At 49.5% G+C, this 19,193-nt stretch overlaps 1 protein-coding gene across 6 annotated transcripts in view; it reads right to left on the bottom strand.

The window, feature by feature from the left end:
• Window positions 1-123: 123 nt before the first annotated feature.
• Window positions 124-19,193, bottom strand: part of PCCA (propionyl-CoA carboxylase subunit alpha) — a 361,328-nt gene continuing 342,258 nt past the window's right edge. Inside the window, exons 22-24 of one of the 6 annotated variants that reach the window (XM_027557902.1) lie at window positions 15,307-15,447; window positions 3,746-3,823; window positions 124-632 (exon numbers count right to left, since the gene is read on the bottom strand). In XM_027557902.1, coding sequence (XP_027413703.1) covers window positions 564-632; window positions 3,746-3,823; window positions 15,307-15,447 — 288 coding nt within the window. In that variant the 3' untranslated portion in view covers window positions 124-563. The other 5 variants (XM_027557901.1, XM_027557904.1, XM_027557900.1 and 2 more) reach the window with 5 other exon arrangements.

The raw sequence follows: 19,193 nt of genomic DNA, 5'->3' as shown, positions 1-19,193 counted from the left end.
CGGGGCTCGGGGCCTCAAGATCATGACCAGCCAACCACAAGCGGGGCTCAGGGCCTCAAGATCATGACCAGCCAACCACAAGCGGGACTCAGGGCCTCAAGCAGGATGAAGCAGGTAATGAGATTACAAGGTGGCAAACGCTCATTTAATGAAACTGAAGGCAAAGAACTGGGATTTATATACATTTTTAAAAAGCATCCTGATGAAATGCTGGTATTTCAAAGCACACTGGCACAGCCCATAGCCTCTTCTGTACACTGTCTTCATGCAAAAAAAGGGCAAACTAGTATTAGACAGGTGCTGTTTTATTGATTTCATTTGGGCACTAGGAAATCTCACAGCAGAAGTACAAATCATATGTACCAGTATTTATATCAATAAAAATTTCCATTGCTGATTTTTTTGGCAGAACGTTGGTTTTGACTATATGTAGAGTAAATATGACCATGTAAAATCTGCCGCACAGGGGTGTTCCTGCTGAACGCCTGAATAAATTGAGTGTGAAAGAATAATAATACAAATGGCTAATTAAATTGGGTGATGACTGAAAGGCTATAAATACTTCATTCCAGTTCCACGAGCAGGTCTCCTTCTCCAACTGTGTCTCCAGCTTTACAATGTACCGATTTCACCTTGAATTTAAGAAAGAAAAAAAAAGAAGAGGGAAGATAAAGAATTACTAAGCAAACCAGGAAGAAGCAGTCTTGTCCGGTTCTGGAAGGGAAGGTGCAGCCGGGCAGGCGCTGGAGTGCAGGCAGGAGGCTGGCGGTGGGGGCCCGTCGAGGGGACCTTACTGAGGGCGTCCTCGTGTGGTGGGGCTGGCCCTCGCCCCTCCTTATCCTTTCGGCTCCTAGAAGCCACTGCTCCCCGTGTTGCTGCGGTCCTCTGCACCCGGTGCCCCAGGGTCGAGACCGGCGGGACGACGCTGGGTGAGTCTCTACCCCCACCTCCGGTCTCTCACAGGTTCAGGTTTGGAGAAATGCTCCCTCACGGTTAATGGTAGGAAAAAAGAAAACCAAAACCAAACCCCACACACAATTATCCAAGAGTCAGAATGGGTATTAATCAACAGCAGAAGCGCCCGGGCCTGATCCGAAGCGTCCTGTGAAGGGAAATGAAGTTCTCAGAACGGGGGCCAAACCCTATGGCTTCCACGACATCACCTCCGTGCCCCGATTTCTCCTGATTTCAGTCAGCTTTTGCTTTCCCAAATTTGTGTTCACAGTTAAAACTAGAGACAGCCCACTTGACTTGGCGGTTCTTGCCTGGACGTGAGAATGAATTAGGTTAGAAGTAGGCATGAGGTTAGAAGTCACTGGCCGTCTGGGCAAGTGGCAAAATGGCCAGAGCTGTGGGTTGGGTGCCCTGGCCTTCCGTGGCGAGAGTGGCCTTCATCCCGAGTTCCAGCCTGGGCCTCTCGGGAAGAAGAGAACCTACGTAGCGACACTTGGAAGGCCTCGTTCCACGGGGCTGTTTGCACTGAAGTGGCTGCTTTTTTTCAATAACCTCAGATATGCAGGTGACACCACCCTTATGGCAGAAAGCGAAGAACTAAAGAGCCTCTTGATGAAAGAAGAGACTGAAAAAACTGCCTTAAAGCTCAACATTCAGAAAACTAAGATCATGGCATCCAGTCCCATCACTTCATGGGAAATAGATGTGGAAACAGTGGAAACGGTGACAGACTTTATTTTCTTGGGCTCCAAAATCATGGCAGATCATGACTGCAGCTATGAAATTAAAAGACACTTGCTCCTTGGAAGAAAAGCTCTGACCAACCTAAACAGCTTATTAAAAAGCAGAGACATTACTTTGCCAACAAAGGTCCGTCTAGTCAAGGCTATGGTTTTTCCAGTAGTCATGTATGGATGTGCGAGTTGGACTGTAAAGAAAGCTGAGAGCCGAACAATTGATGCTTTTGAACTGTGGTGTTGGAGAAGACTCTTGAGAGTCCCTTGGACTGCAAGGAGATCCAACCAGTCCATTCTGAAGGAGATCAGTCCTGGGTGTTCATTGGAAGGACTGATGCTGAAGCTGAAACTCCAGTACTCTGGCCACCTCACGTGAAGAGCTGACTCATTTGAAAAGACCCTGATGCTGGCAGGGATTGAGGGCAGGAGGAGAAGGGGATGACAGAGGATGAGATGGTTGGATGGCACCACCGACTCAATGGACATGAGTTTGAGCAAGCTCCAGGAGTTGGTGATGGACAGGGAGGCCTGGCGTGCTGCAGTCCATGGGGTCACAAAGAGTCGGACATGAGTGAACGACTAAACTGAACTGGCTGCTTTCTAAGGTCTGGAGCCTCTGGTGTTTTGACGGGCGGTGTCCATCATAATGCTGTGACTCCAGAGTAGAGGGCCTGCTTCCACTGTGAACCGGGCCCCGGGAGGAAAACTGGCCTCTCAGAGCAAGAACCACCAGCCCCACGCAGGCTTGGGCCCGCTCCTCCGCCCTGGGGGGCAGGACTGAGCGGACAGGGCAGGGCTAACGTGCAGGTTTATCTAGAGCCCCTCAGCACCCTGACGGCAGCTGGGACTCCCTGTGAGACTCTGGGCCCTGAAGACATCAACCACGTGCACGGACAGGCTCCTGGCTCCCTGAGGGAGCTAAGGCCACATTCATTTTAGGATCAGATCCCCAACCTGGCACACTAGCACTTGGCATGCATCAGACACATATTCTGGGTCCCCCAAATGAGGTCAGGTTCTCATCACGAAGGGAAATCTCGTGACAACAATGCAGCGTAAATGTCAACTAATCCTAAGGAACGCACAAAACAATTTTTACAGGAGCACAAACCAACACGTTCTCGTTCACTTCTTAGAAAGGAATCAGGTATGGCAAGCAGGATTCCCCTGGAGCTCAGATCGCACCAGTCTCTTCTCCCTAAACTGGGAGGAGACTGGGAGCGGTTGTCCGAGGCCCCCTCCAGCTGGGCCCGGCGCCAGGCCTCTGTCCTCCTGGCTGGGGTGGGACTGGGCGTCCCCCTTGGCCTGGTCCCTGAACACGGGTTTCACTTGCTCTGCGGGAGGCAGACAGAGGCCGTGTCTGACGCCAACTCCACGGGCAGCCGACAGCACCTCTCTGCCAGGACACCCACTGTGCCTGAGGCTCCAGCGCCCTTTCTGGGAGTGACCACAGCGCAAAACACGGCCAGTCTACACTGCTGTCCCCACACACAAGCCACGCCTCGCTCCACTGTGCGGTGCTTCCAAAGCAAAACACCCTTCAGGAAAGCATCATTCTGCTACAAACGGTGCCTTTCAAGTCAGGAAGAATGATGAAATTATGCTTAAAAGGACTTTTCTATCTTCTTCGACAGAAAGTACATTTAAGAAGTTTTCCTTTTCACAAATCTCAGTAATACATGTCTCTCCTTTGCTCCCCTCCCTGAATCATGAAGTCCCACGTGTGTATGTGGCCTTTCAGCTCCTCTTGATCTAAAACTGAATTGTTCTCTTTGTGGGGAAATGATCTGGAAGAGTTGCATTAATTTCTACAGTCTCTCAAAACCATCTCCTGCTGGGTCACCTACGTCTCAGATAACTCACTGCCTCTAAGACAGACGTAAACATTAAAAATTAAAGACCCCTTAATTTGAAAGACATTAAGGTGAAGAACAACTGTTCTTCAACCCACCCCCTCCCGCACGGGGAGTCGCACAGACTCTCCCAGGCCCGACGTCTAGGACTCCAAGGTGGAGGCTCTGCTTGCCGTCAAGGTGCGGCCCTTGGGGACGTACCTTGCCAGTCTTCCCGGCCGTCATACTGTTCTGCATCTTCATGGCTTCAATCACACAGATTTCCTGACCTTCTGCTACCTGGAAAACGCACAAAGAGTGGGCAGGCGTGTGAAAAGCATTCGAATTTCGCAACAACGTTCAAGAGGGAGGCTGTTGAGAGAGTCTTCGTCAAAGCTCTGAAATACAATCTCAACGGCAGCAAGAATCTCTTAGTACTTGGGAATTCCCTGGCGGTCCAGGGGTTACCATTCTGCGCTTTCACTGCCAAGGGCCCTGGGTTCCATCCCTGGCCAGGGAAGTAAGATCCCACAAGCCATGCAGCCAAAAAAACAAACAAAAGTAGCCTCTGATACTTTATATTCCAAGCACATCTTTGGGGGACCGCAGACAAAGGCCCTTCCCTTGTTAAGTTGTCATCTGAAAACCATCCCTGACAACTGGAGGTTTTGGATGCTGCTGGTGGGGCCTTCCCCGGGGAACCTCTGAATCAACTTCTGCCAAAGAGATGTGGCAGAAACAGAATGTCTTCCGCTTAATCTAAGTGTCCAGAATTAGCACATGTCTACAGACAGAAAGACCTGTGGTTTCCAGCGGCGGGGAGGGGAGTGCATGCGGATGGGTACAGGGTTCTTCTGGGGGTGACGAAGCGTTCTAAGGTTGACTATGGTGACGGCCGCACGACTGTGTGAAGAGACCAAACGACTGAGGTGCACACCTTACCGGGTGATTGCATTGTATGTGAACTTCGTCCTGGTAAAGCTGTTATCAAAAGGCAGGCTTTCTGTCTGGAGCCCTGGGAACCAGAGCCAAGCATCCAGGTCACAGGGACACCGTCCCAGCCTTTGCAAGACAAGCAGGTGGCTCCCGGGAGGGAGTCACTCCTCCAGGGAATGACCCCTAGCGCCCTGTCCCCTCCTTGCAAGGGGCACTGACTGTTGTTTGCCAGTGGGTGTGGGGGAAATCCAGGCAGGGCTGCCATATAAACCCCTGGGGCTCAACCTGGCCCTCCCACCCAGGCCTCAGGGTGAACAAGGGCCCTTCTGGGTCTTCTTTCTCTTGACGGGACAGTACCAGGAGCCAGGCTACATTCTCCTCGTCTCTTTGTGGAAAGAGCCCACCGTCTTCAAAATGAGAGAGCTGAACCTTCCGGGGCACCCGGCTCTCTGGGGGGGCTGCTGGATGCCGGCGCCCATCCCGCGCGGCAGAAATGCCTGAGAATGTTCCTTCCCCGAAATCCCCTGACGATCTCCGAGCCCCCGCGGCCCTCCCCCCCGCCACCCCACCCCCGAGCCCGCGCGGCCCCCCGCGCGGCACAGGCTGTCTCGCTGGCACCGGTGCTGCCTGAGCCCGCGTGCTCCTCTCCTCTGCCGGTCGGACGGCGGGCTGCTGCTTCCTGGCACGGGAAATGTGGGAGGAGAGGGGATGCCAAGCTTGGTGGCTGGCACGGAGGCTGGAAAGCCAGGCGGACACTCGGTGCCCGCGGCCCTCCGTGACCCACCAGCGCCTGCCTTCCAGAGAGCCGAGAGCCGACTGCGGGGTCCGTCCTCACCACGTGGGGGGTGTCAGAACGGCCAGCCCGAGAGGCGACACCTCAGAGCCTTTTTCTCTCTTTTCAGAGGCAGGAGGAACCCGGCGAGATGGGAGGAGCCCCGCTCGCATGCCCAGCGGGCCCAGACCACGGCTCTCAGAGGCAGCGCGTCCAGGGCTGGCCGCACACGGCAGCATTCCCATCCAGGACGCGCGTTCCGCCCTCAGGGCCTGCGGAACTTTCTGGAAAGTGGATCTGAAATTCGGCAATGGAAGTTCCGTCTAAAAAATTGTGATGGGTTCTCCACCTCCGGGCTCCGGGAGCTCCTTCCTCACAGAGGGAGCCGCGGGCGCTTGCATAGCACCCTCGCCCAGCTGAGCTTCCTCGCTGGTGTCTGAGTGCCCAGAGCCCACCTCTCTGTCCTCAGCCCCACGGGCATCTCTCGGAGGGCACCAGCGTGCCCCTCCGGCAGCTGCTTGGCACTGCCGGCCAGACAGAGCCCCTCACCGCTGCTCTACGGGATCTTCCATAAAGTGAACTCGCGGTTAATGTGACTGTGAAAAAGACACGAATGAACCTGGGAGATTTCCGGTGGTCACCCAGGGGGCGGAGCCCAGACTGCCCACGACGATGCCCAGAAGAAACGCGTAGAAGGGCGGGGCGTGGACCGGCCACAGCCCCAGTCCAGCTCAAGCCGGCTACGCTGGAGGTGCAAGCAGAGCCTTGGAGCCTGGCGGCAGTGGAAACGCGTAGAAGGGCGGGGCGAGGACCGGCCACAGCCCCAGTCCAGCTCAAGCCGGCTACGCTTGATGGCCAGAAGCTTCTGGGACTCCAGTGACCTGCCGGTCCCAGCAGCTCTGTGTGCCAGCAGCCAAGGAGGGGACGTACAGGCAGCTGCGAGGGGTGGGTCCCCAATCACACACCAGAAAAACACAACCTCTGATCCAGCAGAGATGCTCGGGAGAGGTGGGCAGGTCCCCTAGCGAGAACCATGCCTTCTCCCAGGTCGTGTCTCTCGATCGACTATGAAAAAGAAACCAATGAACCTGGGAGGTTTCCAATGGTCACCCAGGGGGCAGAGACCAGACTGACAAGGACGCCCAGAAGAGTTGCTTAGAAGGGCTTCAGAGAAAGTGCCCGCGGATCGGAGTGCCGCCCTGCCTCGGGGCCCTCCAGACTCCCTCTTTCTTCTCATCCTGTCTGCGCTCCCTCCTTCTTCCCCCACCTCTGCTGGTCTCGACTTGTGTCATCTGGTGGAACTTTAATTCATGTCTCCTTCTGCGCTCACTCATTCACGCACAACAATCTGCTCTGTGGTTTGCTTTCTGCTCCTTGGTCCCTAAAAGAGGAAAAAAACTCTGGGATAAGTTGTTCCCTGATGCTCCACCAAACAGTGAGATGCGGTGCGGTCAGCAGAATCGTGTTATGCACGCACGCACGCACGGCACGCAACCGTCTAGACGCCCGTGAACCTGACCTAAATTCACGCTATTTCATCCCTCACCACTCTGAGGCAGGGAAGCGAACACAGTACAGGCCGGACGTCAAAGAACAGACCGGGGCTGGGACTGTGGCTACTCCCCCGACCTTGGGGGCCCACGGGGTCCAGCGCCAACAATCACCCGGGCGGTAGGACACAGGCCTCAACAATCTGGAAGCTTCCTTGTCCAGGGTGTCCTTTCCTTGTCCAGGGGTGCCTTCCTTGTGCCTTCCTTGTCCAGGGGTGCCTTTCCCCCTCCCCTCCCCGACCTCCAGGAGCAATGGAACACCGCCCACATCTCCCCCCTGTGCTCGGAAAGCCGGCTTTAAGCTGGCTGAGCAGAGAGGGCGCTCGACGGCCGAGTCTCCACCCGACAGCGCGCACGCGGGGCCAGGGCCACCGCGGGGTTTGCGGGCGCACACTTCCCCGACACGCCGGTGGATCATCTGATAACAGACTTAGTGATTGTGACAGGACGTCTCCAATGTCGGGCTTACAAAATGGTCACAAGCCTCATGCAAGTCTTTTTGATAAACCTACTCAGCCTGATGTACTTGGCCGCTCCCTGTCTAATTGGTGTAAAGTTTGGAGGTCTGAATCCCGTATCTTTCATCCGGCTTATTGCGTCCTCTCCTTTGACACGGGGTCAGGGTTCACATTCGCATCCGATTATCGGAGCGCACTCATTAGGCGGGAGCCTGCCTTGCTCCGAAATGAGTAAGCCGCGGAGAAACCTCGGCCCATTTACTCGGCAGATTTTAACATGTTTGGGAGGCCTGAATGTCACCCAGCACCGCTCTGGGCTGAAGAGTTTCAGACATCTCCAGCTGATGATTAATTGTGAGTGATGGGAAATAAAATCCAGTAAAGCCAGCTGCTTGCCATGGTCGGCAAAATGACTCTAATGGATATAGGCTGCCAATTTTCCAGTTTTACTGGCAAGTCTTCCAAGTGTAATTAAGGGAAGTTATAAATGATATGGAAATCTATCAAGTTCCATTTATTTTCAGAGGACTCTTTCCCCAGAGACTTTTATCTTCAAGCTTATAGTCGGCTTTGTTGTGCTAATGATTTAAACCACTTCTTATTTCTGATTAAAGCCCCCAATATCCTTCCACCGGGTTTGCTTTACTCCTTCCCCAGAGACAAAAGACACAGAACCTTCTCCAGCACGTGTCCCTGTGGGACACTGCTCTGGCCTGAACGCATTTGGCAACTTGTATCGTTCCAATTGCAAAGGCAAGGAGAAAGCTCCAAGAAGGTGCAGTGGGAGAAAGAGAGGAGAAACAGGGGAGAAAGAGCTCCTCCAAACATAAAAGGAAGCTCCCTCCCGCAACCCCAAGTCCAGACTTGAAAGCTGCGCTCAGGACCAGACATTCATCAGAAGGTGCTGTAGCTCACTAATGTTATTTGATTTGGAATAAAAGCATGAAAATGATGGCAAAGGCCTAAAATTGGAGATGTGAAGGATGACTGCACAGTATTCCATTTCTCAATTTCATCCTTCAGAGCCACAAAATGGGGGTGACACAGTGACGGGATGAAATTTACAGTAACAGCTGTGGTCTTTCCACACAAGGGAGGCCCTTCTAATGGGCTGAGGTCTGTTTTGAACAGACGGGGAGTAACAAAACAAGGCTTCCTATTAAGAGTGTGCAGTCATATTTCTGATGAAGAAAAGGATGGTGGGAGTCGGATTTCCTTTAAGACAGTCCCTACCCTCTTCTGTCGTCCACAACCAGGGCTGTTTTAAGGCGTTATCCTGGAAATAGAGGAAAGAGGCCACAAATGGCGTGGAGGGCTCCCCCCACCCCCCACAGGCCTGCTCTCTAGCATCTCTAGGATGCATGGGGAACTGCGCCAGTGGCATATGGCTTTCTACTGCGCTGAACATTCAGACAAAAGACAGGTTCATCAGTCATTGGAGTATCTGGATAAAAAATTAGCTCCTGATGGATGGTATTTTGAGCTTACCTGCTGCTAGTACATTACCAGAGAAACACAGGTTTTGAAACCCACATGACATTAGAAACTGCAGACCATGAAATACGACACGTGCAGGAGCACATAATGTACGCCAAATTATACAAAATAATAAATAAGCTGTTTAAGCCCTCTGCCTAAAACTGGGCCCGCTGCAAGGAACCCTGGGTCACTTCTACGCAGGCCAATTAATGCACAGCATCTGCTGTATAGAAGCAGGGCACGAAGCACTTCCGAATGATTTCAGCAATTAAAAGAAAAGTGTTTCCTGCCTGTTCAGACAGCAACTGTTTCAATGCAAGAGTGAGCACCAAATCACTGCATGCAGCTGAAAAATTAAATCCCTTTTTTTGGGGGGGGGGTTGGGGGGGGAAAGAAGGTTGGGTGGGAAGAAGAATTTTTATGGAAAAGGGAGCCTTCTTTTGTTGTCCTACGTTCTGTGTTTTTCTGCCAAATTAGACAGAAGGCTCGGAGGGCTCAGCGGCCCGCCCTGGTCTCCCCTTCTGCTGTGCTGGGCCACCCGAAAGCGGGGATCAGTGTCAACCCTGCTGCCGACTCCACAAAAGTGAAAATCCTTCAATTATGGTTTTAAAGGCTGTGCGACTGAGAACACAGGTGCCTGAATGCGGTGCATTTTGAGGCCCTTAGATCTGAAGACAGACGCAGTTAACAGCTACAAGCAAAAGGCATCTCAGATTTGGTTAAAAGGCAATGCGAGGATCTGATTATAATAACTTCCTCTTTCTGAGCTGCTAAGATAGGCTGGGTAATATCCCCTGATATTTCCCGAAGAAGAGACGTGCATTCACATCCCAAGATCTTCATGTAAAGAGGGTGGGAGAAGAGACCCCGGGAGACCGGGCAGTGTTTAAACAGTGATGGAAGGAACCATCATCGGATTACAAAGAAAGAGCAGGCAGGCGATGGAAACGATGCCAAAGCCCTTATCTGTAGCGTGAGGCCTGCTTTACTGGGTCTGGGCACCCAAGACTCCCTCAGGAGGCTGCTGCGGGGAGAGGCACTGGCCCAGCCTGGCACTCCTGGGGCCCCAGGTGCCCCCTCACCCTCGCACCTGAGGCTGCCATCCTGACCTGGACGTGAGCTGGGCATCAAAGTGGGGAGCTGAGAGTCTGGGGCAAGAATACAGAGAGGCAGCCAGTACAAAACACATCCAGCTTTTCAGGAAATTCCTTAAAATGAAGAGAATTACTACTTCCCACCACCCCAAAGTGAACTCAAAACTGGAGTCAGAACCTCTAAGTTACAAAGAGAACCAGTTAAAACTGATGTCACTGATGGTACCTTTAACAAATCACTCTGAATTCTCAATCTATGTGAAGTATGTTGCTTTAAAGGACTCTGTGAGACAATGACCTTTTAAAATTTATTATTGTTACTATTATTTTTAGCAAAATGGCAAGAGAAGATATTTGGAATCTCCTTAAGATTGGGAACTGTCATCTTCAAAAATGTTTAAAACAAAGAAAACATGTTGCCTCACCCCAAGGAGATCATCCCTTGAAAAATAAAATCAGACGCCAACCTGCAGACATGCCTACAATATCTGATTGGTCCACAGAAATACTTCATTTTATATTGATCCTTGTCAAGTTAAAACTGTAAAAACTCCCCAACTGTTACCACCAACAAAAACTCGTCATTAACAGTCAAAAATAAATGTCATCTGGAGAAGACAGAAAGGCCAAATTCAGGATGGCCATTCCTCTGAAGAAGGCAGGGCAGGAATTCTGCTGGACAGAGGCCACAGGGCACGTTCTCCATATCGGCCATTTTTTGTTAAATAAGTAAAATCTGAAGGAAAATACGGTGAAGGTGAGCAGAGAGCATATGAGTGCGTGTATTATTATACTCTGCAATGTTCTCTATGTCTGTAGTATTTCATAATTTAAGGTTTAAAAATGTTCCAGAATGAACGCACGAAGCTATACCTGCCTTGGAATACAGCCAGGTGTGGGCCAAACACTGGCAGTTTACCCAATACACTGAATAACCACCGCTATGTAAACGTGGAAACAACGACGGCAATTATTTCAGGATTGGAAATCCCAGAAACTGGAGACTCTATCCAACATCCAGGCCTGGTCCTCCGCCAGAGAGATGTAGCTCTCAGCACTGGGCTGCGTGAGGATGAAGTCACCCCCACCCAGCCCTTCTCCTGTGGGAGACCTGCAGGCAGAGGCGGCCTCACAGACGAAGAGGAAGGTCTCCTGGCAGGTTCATTCGAGACTTCCTTCAGTCTGCAGTAAGCGCAGTCACAGGTGGTTCAGGGACGCCGGGGAGCTCTGAGCGCCATGCGCATGCGTGTCTCCAGGGCAGTGGCCGTCCCCACCCACCCCCGCCCCCCAGAGGAGCACGTGCTCGGAGGAGTCAACCAGCGTGAGTCCTGGGGGATGCGCCTACTACTGATTCCACACATTATGTTCTCCTTGTGCACTTTATAGAATATACCTTTTTTTTTTTTTTTGGCCCAAGATAATTGTTCATGAGAGCGGCAATCTCCAACAGCTAAGTACCCTCCTGCTAACAGTCAGTTTCGTTCCAAAGTGGATCTTCCTCATCTCAGCCCCAATGAACCACTCCAAACTCTTGTCTTGCCAATACTGAACAGGCTAAGTGGTTAAAAAAAGCAGCAACAGGTACTTAATACCGATCTATGATTTTACCTGGTCTGACAAACTAGTAACTTACAAAATAATAATTAAGAAAGACGGAAATGTAAATGGGTATACAGCCTGCTTCTGGTTCATGTCTCACAGTTTGTGATATATTAGACGGGTATTCTTTTTTTTTCTTGTAATTTCCCATTTTATTTACGTATAACTGCATACATTACTGTATAAATTTAAGGTATACAGCAAAATGAGTTGAAGTTCATATATCATGAAACGACTATACCACAATAAGTTAATATCCATCAAACTAGATGAGCATTTCTGATGCAAATCTGAGATGACTGTAGAATCTAAACAGAACTAGAATCTTACTTAAATGCAATATTAAAATATCCCCGTGGGTTGCCTCATTTTTATTGTTTCTGATATCAAAATCAAAATGAAAATTGTACCACAAATTCAGCAGCACTAAGTCTAATGCTGGGGGAAAAAATGTATTCAGCATCATTCTGAAAGAATATGTATTTTTAATATTTTTGTTCAAGAAATCATAAAGACAGTAGTTTAAAAACTTAAAACAAGTTATCTTTTAAATGTCAGCTTTGATTATAGAAGTGCCCCTGGTTTATGATATTGTTAAATGTATAGAAAAGTAGGTATTTTTCAAAATGAAAAATCAGTTATTTTAAGATTGTTTTCAGAAGGAAGATGAAAAAGGCACATAGGAAAGGCATATAAAAGTCACTCTGGCAACTGTTTTCTGAATTAAATGTGTGATTCTAGCTGTACCCAATCCACCCTGACTTCATGCTTATATGCATTCTACCACTTATGAACTAGCATTCCCTCCCAACATATTCAAAAAGGTTATTACACAATCATTTAAAAACTGATTTCCTACCACATTTAATGTTAAACAGCATGTAATAGACACTGAAAAAGTACTAGCGACTTTTGCTGTGTGAACTTAAAATGAGCACTGAAGAGTAAAACCCAGCCTCTGTGCTGGGGATGTGGGGTAGGGGGGTGGGCAGGGCGAGTCCTCTCCCCACTGAGCTCTCTGACCACCTCTAAACGGCCCGACCAGCTCTAAAGGGCCACCTTGGGTCATTTTGTCCTGAGGCCCTTATGCTCTTTTAAAACTCTTTACTTTGCAGAACAGATTTGCCCTTTATTACCTATGTGACACGCTACAGTACCAGGCCCACCATTCCAAGACGCATCAGATTTTACTTACACTAAATATAAAAATTACAGATAGCTGGCATTTAAACTATACGAAATAACATTACAAAGAAAAGCAGAATACAGGTAGGCCCTTCCTTGTTCTCAGTGTTTTCCTTGCAAATACGCAGGATGACTGATTCCACTATCTTTCTACTGATAAGAGGGGAACCCCAGCCAAGCTATTGTTACCGCCAAGAACAAGACAACGTGCCCTGCCGTGTCCTCAGGTATGGGCTGTGCCTTTGGCCCAAGAAAAGTTCCTTGTGTTCTCATTACGCAAGGAAGGCAGCATTAATTGTAGAAGCTGTTAGGAGAGCAGGCAACTAAACGTCTCACCCCCTGCATCTGGTTCGGGTCTTAGCAGTCTGAGACATTTTTTACAAATAATAACTCACGGGAGAATACTGCATTATCGAAATACAATGATACAGGATATGAAAGGAAGTCCTGCAAGGGCCAAAAGCGGCATCGGAAGCTGGACAGAGAAAGTAAACGCCACCTGCCCTCCACGAGCAGCCTGGGCACACAGGTGCACACCGACAAGCACGGTGCCCGGGGCAATTCTGTGGACCTCCCCCGAAAGCCCGTCACGTGCCCTGTCTTTAAAGAAATCCTTAAAACAGAGGCCCCAGTTCCTTCTCAAGGCAAACCACCCTTGAATACCCACATTTAATTATCGGTGGTGGTCTCCGATGTCTGCTGCTGCTGCTAAGCTGCTAAGTCGCTTCAGTCATGTCCGACTCTGTGTGACCCCATAGAAAGCAGCCCAACAGGCTCCCCTGTCCGTGGGATTCTCCAGACAAGAACACTGGAGTGGGTTGCCATTTCCTTCTCCAATGCATGAAAGTGAAGTCGCTCAGTCATGTCCGACTCTTTGCGATCCCATGGACTGCAGCCCAACAGGCTCCTCCACCCATGGGATTTTCCAGGCAAGAGTACTGGAGTGGGGTGCCATTGCCTGCTCCGTCCAATGTCTGAGCTCCCCCCAAATGAACCAAGACCTAATACCACACTGTCCCATTTTACTAAAATGCTGTGCTTTCCCACATTAAATTATGAACCAGAAACTGAGAGTATGAAGGCCAAACCCTTGTGGTCTCTGGAGCAGCTAGGCCAGGAGGAAGCTCTTGATGTAAAGGAGAAGGCTGCAGGCTCCCCGTCCTCCAGGGAGGGCACCGCCAGCCTGAATCCCACCCCCACCCCCATCTCCCAGCAGGAGCAGCCTCCCCATCCTCTTCCCTCCTCTAAGGCCCTGATTCAGGTGTTAGAAAAGCAAGGATTTCAGTTAAACACTGACTGTTTTTTCCTGAGTGCAAATGTGGTTTTATAATTAAAGCCACGTACTTAGAACTGACAAGCTCAGGATGGCTGTACACAGCCTCTGTGGCTTCCAGAAAAAGCTTAAGGAGGAAAATGAAAAAATAAAAACAACCAAAGCCCAACTCCCTCCCACTGTTTACCAGCCTACACTCCTAGTCGCTAGGAGATTCCACTGACTGCTCTGCTCATGGAGTGGGTATAGGCCTTCTCAACGTCAAGGCCAAAGCCTTCAGAAGGAAGTGATACAAGGCAACCCCCACCGCCATATCCAACCCAATCTTGAATCCGCATCACCTCTCCCAAATCCTTGACGCTAGGTAGCCTAACAGTCCTAAAGAGGGCTTTCTTCTGGGGATGTCAGTGCTTTCAAACCTAACAATCCCCAGCTCGGAACCTCTTTTAAAAGCCGGTACTTCCATTTCTGTGTCATCAAGTAAAGCAATTGTTGGGTCAGTTTTCCAACTTCTCATTATCAGTTTCAGGCCTAATCATTTTAAAACAACTGAAATCAATCATTTTTTGTTAATATTTGCCTACTGCAAGTACTTTTTTAGAAGCTAATGCCAACCAACTACATTAGTTTTTCTCAACATTAATTTATTTACGTTAATAAAGAAACAGAGAGGCAGTTTTCATGTCATCTTGACAGGAAAATGCATAAAGGCCTGTGACATAACTGAGACACAAAATGGAATCACCGTATCATCCGCTGAAGACCACAGTGCTTGGCTGTGCTCCCAGCGCAGAAATAGAAACGCAAGGACTGAAGTTCTCCCTGGAAACCTTCCCGTTGCACCTTTGTTTTCTTTCTACTTTTGATGCTGATCAATAGATTTCTATCTGTTCTAGGACAATGACTGTATCCTACCAATCTGTCCACAGCAAATGACCTGGAGACTGAACATGTGAGGAAACACTAATAATATACCCTTGATTTGTGCCTTAATGTCACAAGGTCAAAATAAAAATTCAACCTCTGATCCTACATTTTATTTGGGAAGTGCTCTGGTACCACACAGATTACGGCAATAACTTTCCTTAGCACCCTTCCCGTTTATTCCAGGATGCGTGCCAAAAGTTCCCCCATCAGGGGGCTATTTCTTAGTATGACTTCTTCAGGAATACTTAAACCACAGAGAGTAAATAGGAATTTTAAATAAACGCTTCTTGAGATGCTGAATTTGCCAAAGAAACAATGGATCTGGCCTTATTTCTGTTTCAAGTTTCCCTGGGTCGTTGGGCAGGAGAGGCGCTGAGAGAGACTGTGATGTGAAATGCTGGACAAAGAGCGCGCAAAAGCTCCTCTGCTGTACTGTGGGGTGACGTGACTCAAGACTGGGACCCTGCCTCGGTCTCCCCCCGCCCCCCGGCAGACAGGGTCGGTCCTCACCAGGTCCCCGGGCTTGACAGAGATGGCCACCACCACGCCAGGCATTGGGGAGCGCAGAATGCTGCTTGTGTCCTCGGCAGCTTTTTCCAGCATAAATTTGTTTAACTCTGCGGCGAGTTTGGTGAGGATACGCACCTTGTACTACAAAGGGGGAGAAAAAAAAAGTGAGGTCACATGATGAACTTTTCCTCTTCCAATGCAGCAATTGTTCACAATCCGTTTTCAGCTTTTAAGTCACACCACCTCTGAAGTCACACGGTTTTCCACTACTGCACACGGAAGCGAAACGCGCTCGTTTGCTTCTGCCCTGTGTTGTGAGCCAGCTGTGTACGAAATTTCTCGAAAGCGGAACGAGTCCAGTAATTCATTAGTGACAAACAGTAATCATCCTGTATCGTTAAGAAAAACATCTTAAAACCTTACAAAGAAGACAGAATTTTCCTGTATTCCCTTAGAAACTTTTCCCAGTGGACGCGCATTCTGCAGCTGGGCCGGCCAGCAGAGCGGCGGGTGCTGCCAGCACTCACCGGTAGGTGGCAGCAGACGGCTGTGTCAAACCCCCGGCTCCCCGGAGACAGCGGCTGGGCCGTGTTATCAGTAAGTTAAGACAAAAGGTTTTGGTGTTCATTTGGGGCAAAAGAATATTTAAAATTCAGGGTTTTTTCCAGTGACATAAAAAATTATATTCATGATTGAAAAAGTTACTTTTTCTTTTTAAGCACAACATTACATGGTCCTTCCAGCGTTAACAGGATGGTTAGAGTTGATGAAAACGAAATATAACGTGAATATCCTCTACACCAAGAGACAATAACTCGAGATTTTTAAAACCACTGAAGGGAAACAATCTGCAAGCCCAGGACTTTAATGGCCCATTTTCTAGGTGGCTCTCAAATGATGAGGGGCACATGAAAGGCAGCTCAGTCCACCAGAACATTTCTAACACAAGGAATTTCTGCCCGGTATGGGGGGTGGGGGGCCCATCCTAGATCTCTGTGAATAAACACACAAGCCAGGGTTTGGTCTGTCCAGAGACAAGACACGGTTGGGGGAAGTGTTGCTTACTCAAGTTAGAACCACCACCTGAAGATTTTTCTGATTCCTACCAAAGAGCATCTCCCCTGGGGGCAAGAGAGATGGCGTGACCAGGCAGCTCCATTTTGTTAGAAAAAAGCAGTTGTAGCTCAAAGGCTCCTTGGGCATCATGATGGCGGGGAGGCAAAAGCCAAATGGAATCACCCTTCATCCTGTCCGGGGCGGTGGACATCTCTAAGTGTGCTCTCAGGGCCCACTTTCAAAGGCATGTGGGGGAGGCTGGGGGCGGGAAGAGGGCCCACGGAAGAACCTGATGGCCTAAATTCCGAGCAGACTCGTGGCGCTGTGACAGGTTGAATAATACCGTCTTCTGCATGTTTTCCTGTACTCCTGAGCGTGTGCTTTGCAATCCAGACGTACACGTGTCTGCCAGTTTCTGAAGGATATGATCCTTAAGTGAAATTACAGCGCAAATAAAAGCTTTTTGCTCCTATTAAAATTCATCTGAGTCATAAGTGGCGAAGGAAAAAGCAAGGAGAATGTACTCTGCTGTCACTCTAATAAACATTCTGGGCAGAGGGGCTATTTATCAAAGACAAAATGCACCTCAAAGTCCTTCATTAAATCTATGGTGGGGGGGCGGGGGGCTGCTGGCTTGACTGCGGGGGGGGGGGGGTGGAGAATATAATTGTACCAAATTGCACAGTTTTAATATCTGCGCTCTGAATGCCTTGGAAAAGCAAATCCCACCTCACTAGAGGCATCAGAGTCAACAACAACAACAACAAAGTTACTCGTGTGGCTGACACCGTCCCGTGTGGCTTCTTCTTGGGACTGCTCAGCGCTGGGTCCAGCTGGCTAGTTGTCCCCCGAGCATACAGATCTTTTCTTCTTGTGTTTCGCACAATTTGACTTCAAAATGTGAACTCGGGGCAAGGTTATCTTTCTACACCCAGGATAATTTGATTTATCACACTTCACCATGGAGGATACCCTTAAAAACCAATGTTAGCTGCATCCCAACCAGCCCCTTCAGGTAATAAAGTGCCAGGACTGTCCTGAGCACCAGTGCACCCCAGAAATGACAAGGTCCTGAGTACAACCGGATCCTTTTTACTATTTTTGTGATTTTCCTATCTGGATTCCTTTCTCCATGGGACTCCTGCTTTGCTTGGAAGGAGATGTAAGAGAGTCACAGAACTCAATGCCTTTGGATGCGGTCTTTGTTATTGATGAGATGTTCCTTTTCCTTTTGTATTTGTTTATTGTTCTTAAATCTGTTTGGGGGATAAGCGACTTATTGTAATCACAAGCAAAAAATAACAACGGGCGTAAACGCCTTGGGAGAGGCTCTGTTACAAACAGTTGGCTTTGAGATGACCTTTCTGAATAGAAAAAGCAGCAGCGGAGGAGAAGGTTCTCGTTTTAAGATTACCTTTGATGTTGTCCTGGCCCTTCAGCGTGCCCACACAAACACGCCTTCTCGAAACGATCTCTATGCTGGCAGTGCGGCGGGCCAGGGGGAGCCGGCCAGGATGGGAGGTGAGCGGAGAGGCAGCACAGAGGCCCATCGGGGTGAACTGCGTGGTGAGAACTGCAAACGCTTCCTGATGCCCCAGAAAGGGAGCCATTTAAGAATGTACACGAGGGCTTTCAGAGCTTATGATCAAAACAGCTATTTACTGGTATCTCTGAATTCTTAGGGGGCACAGACAAAGCAGTCAACGATGTGAGAGATTTCAGGAAAATACCCTATGATGTGTGTGCACTTTTATGCTAAATATTTTAATAGTCCTAAGAGGTCCCATAGGACTTTTCTGGAGAGTTTTGCTGGTAAGTTATTACTTTCAAGCAGGAGAGTGTTACTCGCTCAGTTGTGTCTGACTCTTTCAGACCCCATGGACTGTAGCCCGCCAGGCTCCTCTGTCCATGGGATTTCCCAGGCAAGAAAACTGGAGTGGGTTGCCATTTCCTTCTCCAGGGTAATCTTCCCGACCTAGGGATGGAACCTGGGTCTCCTGCACTACAGGCAGATTCTTGACTGCCTGAGCCCGAAGCAAGCAGACAGACCACCAATTTGCTGCTTTGGGGGTGGCTGGCCAGGATGCTAAAGGTTCACGGATGAGAGAGAGAAGCAGAATCTTGAGAGAAGCCAGAAGGCTCTGCCCTCCTCAGGTGTGGAGACATGTCTGCTTGATGCGGAGGCTGCTTGCTGGTCGGAGGAGGCTGGAAGCTGAGTGGCTCCAGGCCCATCAGGAGGGAACCTCACCTTGTGTGTGTGGGGAGGTGCTCTCCAAACCACAGGCAAATTATTAAGTTCCTGAAAACACACTTCGAAGTGTAAGTTGGAGCAGAAAACAGGTGCTCCCCGGAGCTCCAGTTCCTCAACCCAGGCTTTATCTAGTAACTGAATCATGGTCAAATAACCCCAGCCCCGGCTTTTAAGCAAATTCATTTGTGGTGTCTGCAGTGAAAAACCATGTCTAACAAGAAAATTTCTCCCTAGAAAGTTCAAAAGAAAGAGAGAAAAATCATACCAGACATAAAAAGGATCACGAAGAAAACTATAAGAGATGGACAATTAAAAGGAACACAGTGGACTGTGTTAAGAATGAACATACAGCTCTCAACAGGGAACCTGAATCAGGAGAGGGAACCGTGGTGAGGTGGGGGGTGCCGGGTGGGGAGGTTGCTAGGGGAGGAGTGGGCCCGTCATGGTTTTGGGGGAGAGATGCTTTTTAACCAGACTTGGTTAACGGCAACATCCTGCCAGTGGGTGTGCCCACTCCTGCCCAGCACACATGCTGCTTGGTGCCCCGGGCAGCAAAGAGCCCTTTGGTGGACACACTGCA

Source organism: Bos indicus x Bos taurus, chromosome 12, assembly GCF_003369695.1.
Source record: "Bos indicus x Bos taurus breed Angus x Brahman F1 hybrid chromosome 12, Bos_hybrid_MaternalHap_v2.0, whole genome shotgun sequence".
NCBI classification, from domain to species: domain Eukaryota; kingdom Metazoa; phylum Chordata; class Mammalia; order Artiodactyla; family Bovidae; genus Bos; species Bos indicus x Bos taurus.
This window is presented reverse-complemented; position numbering and strand designations above follow the sequence as displayed.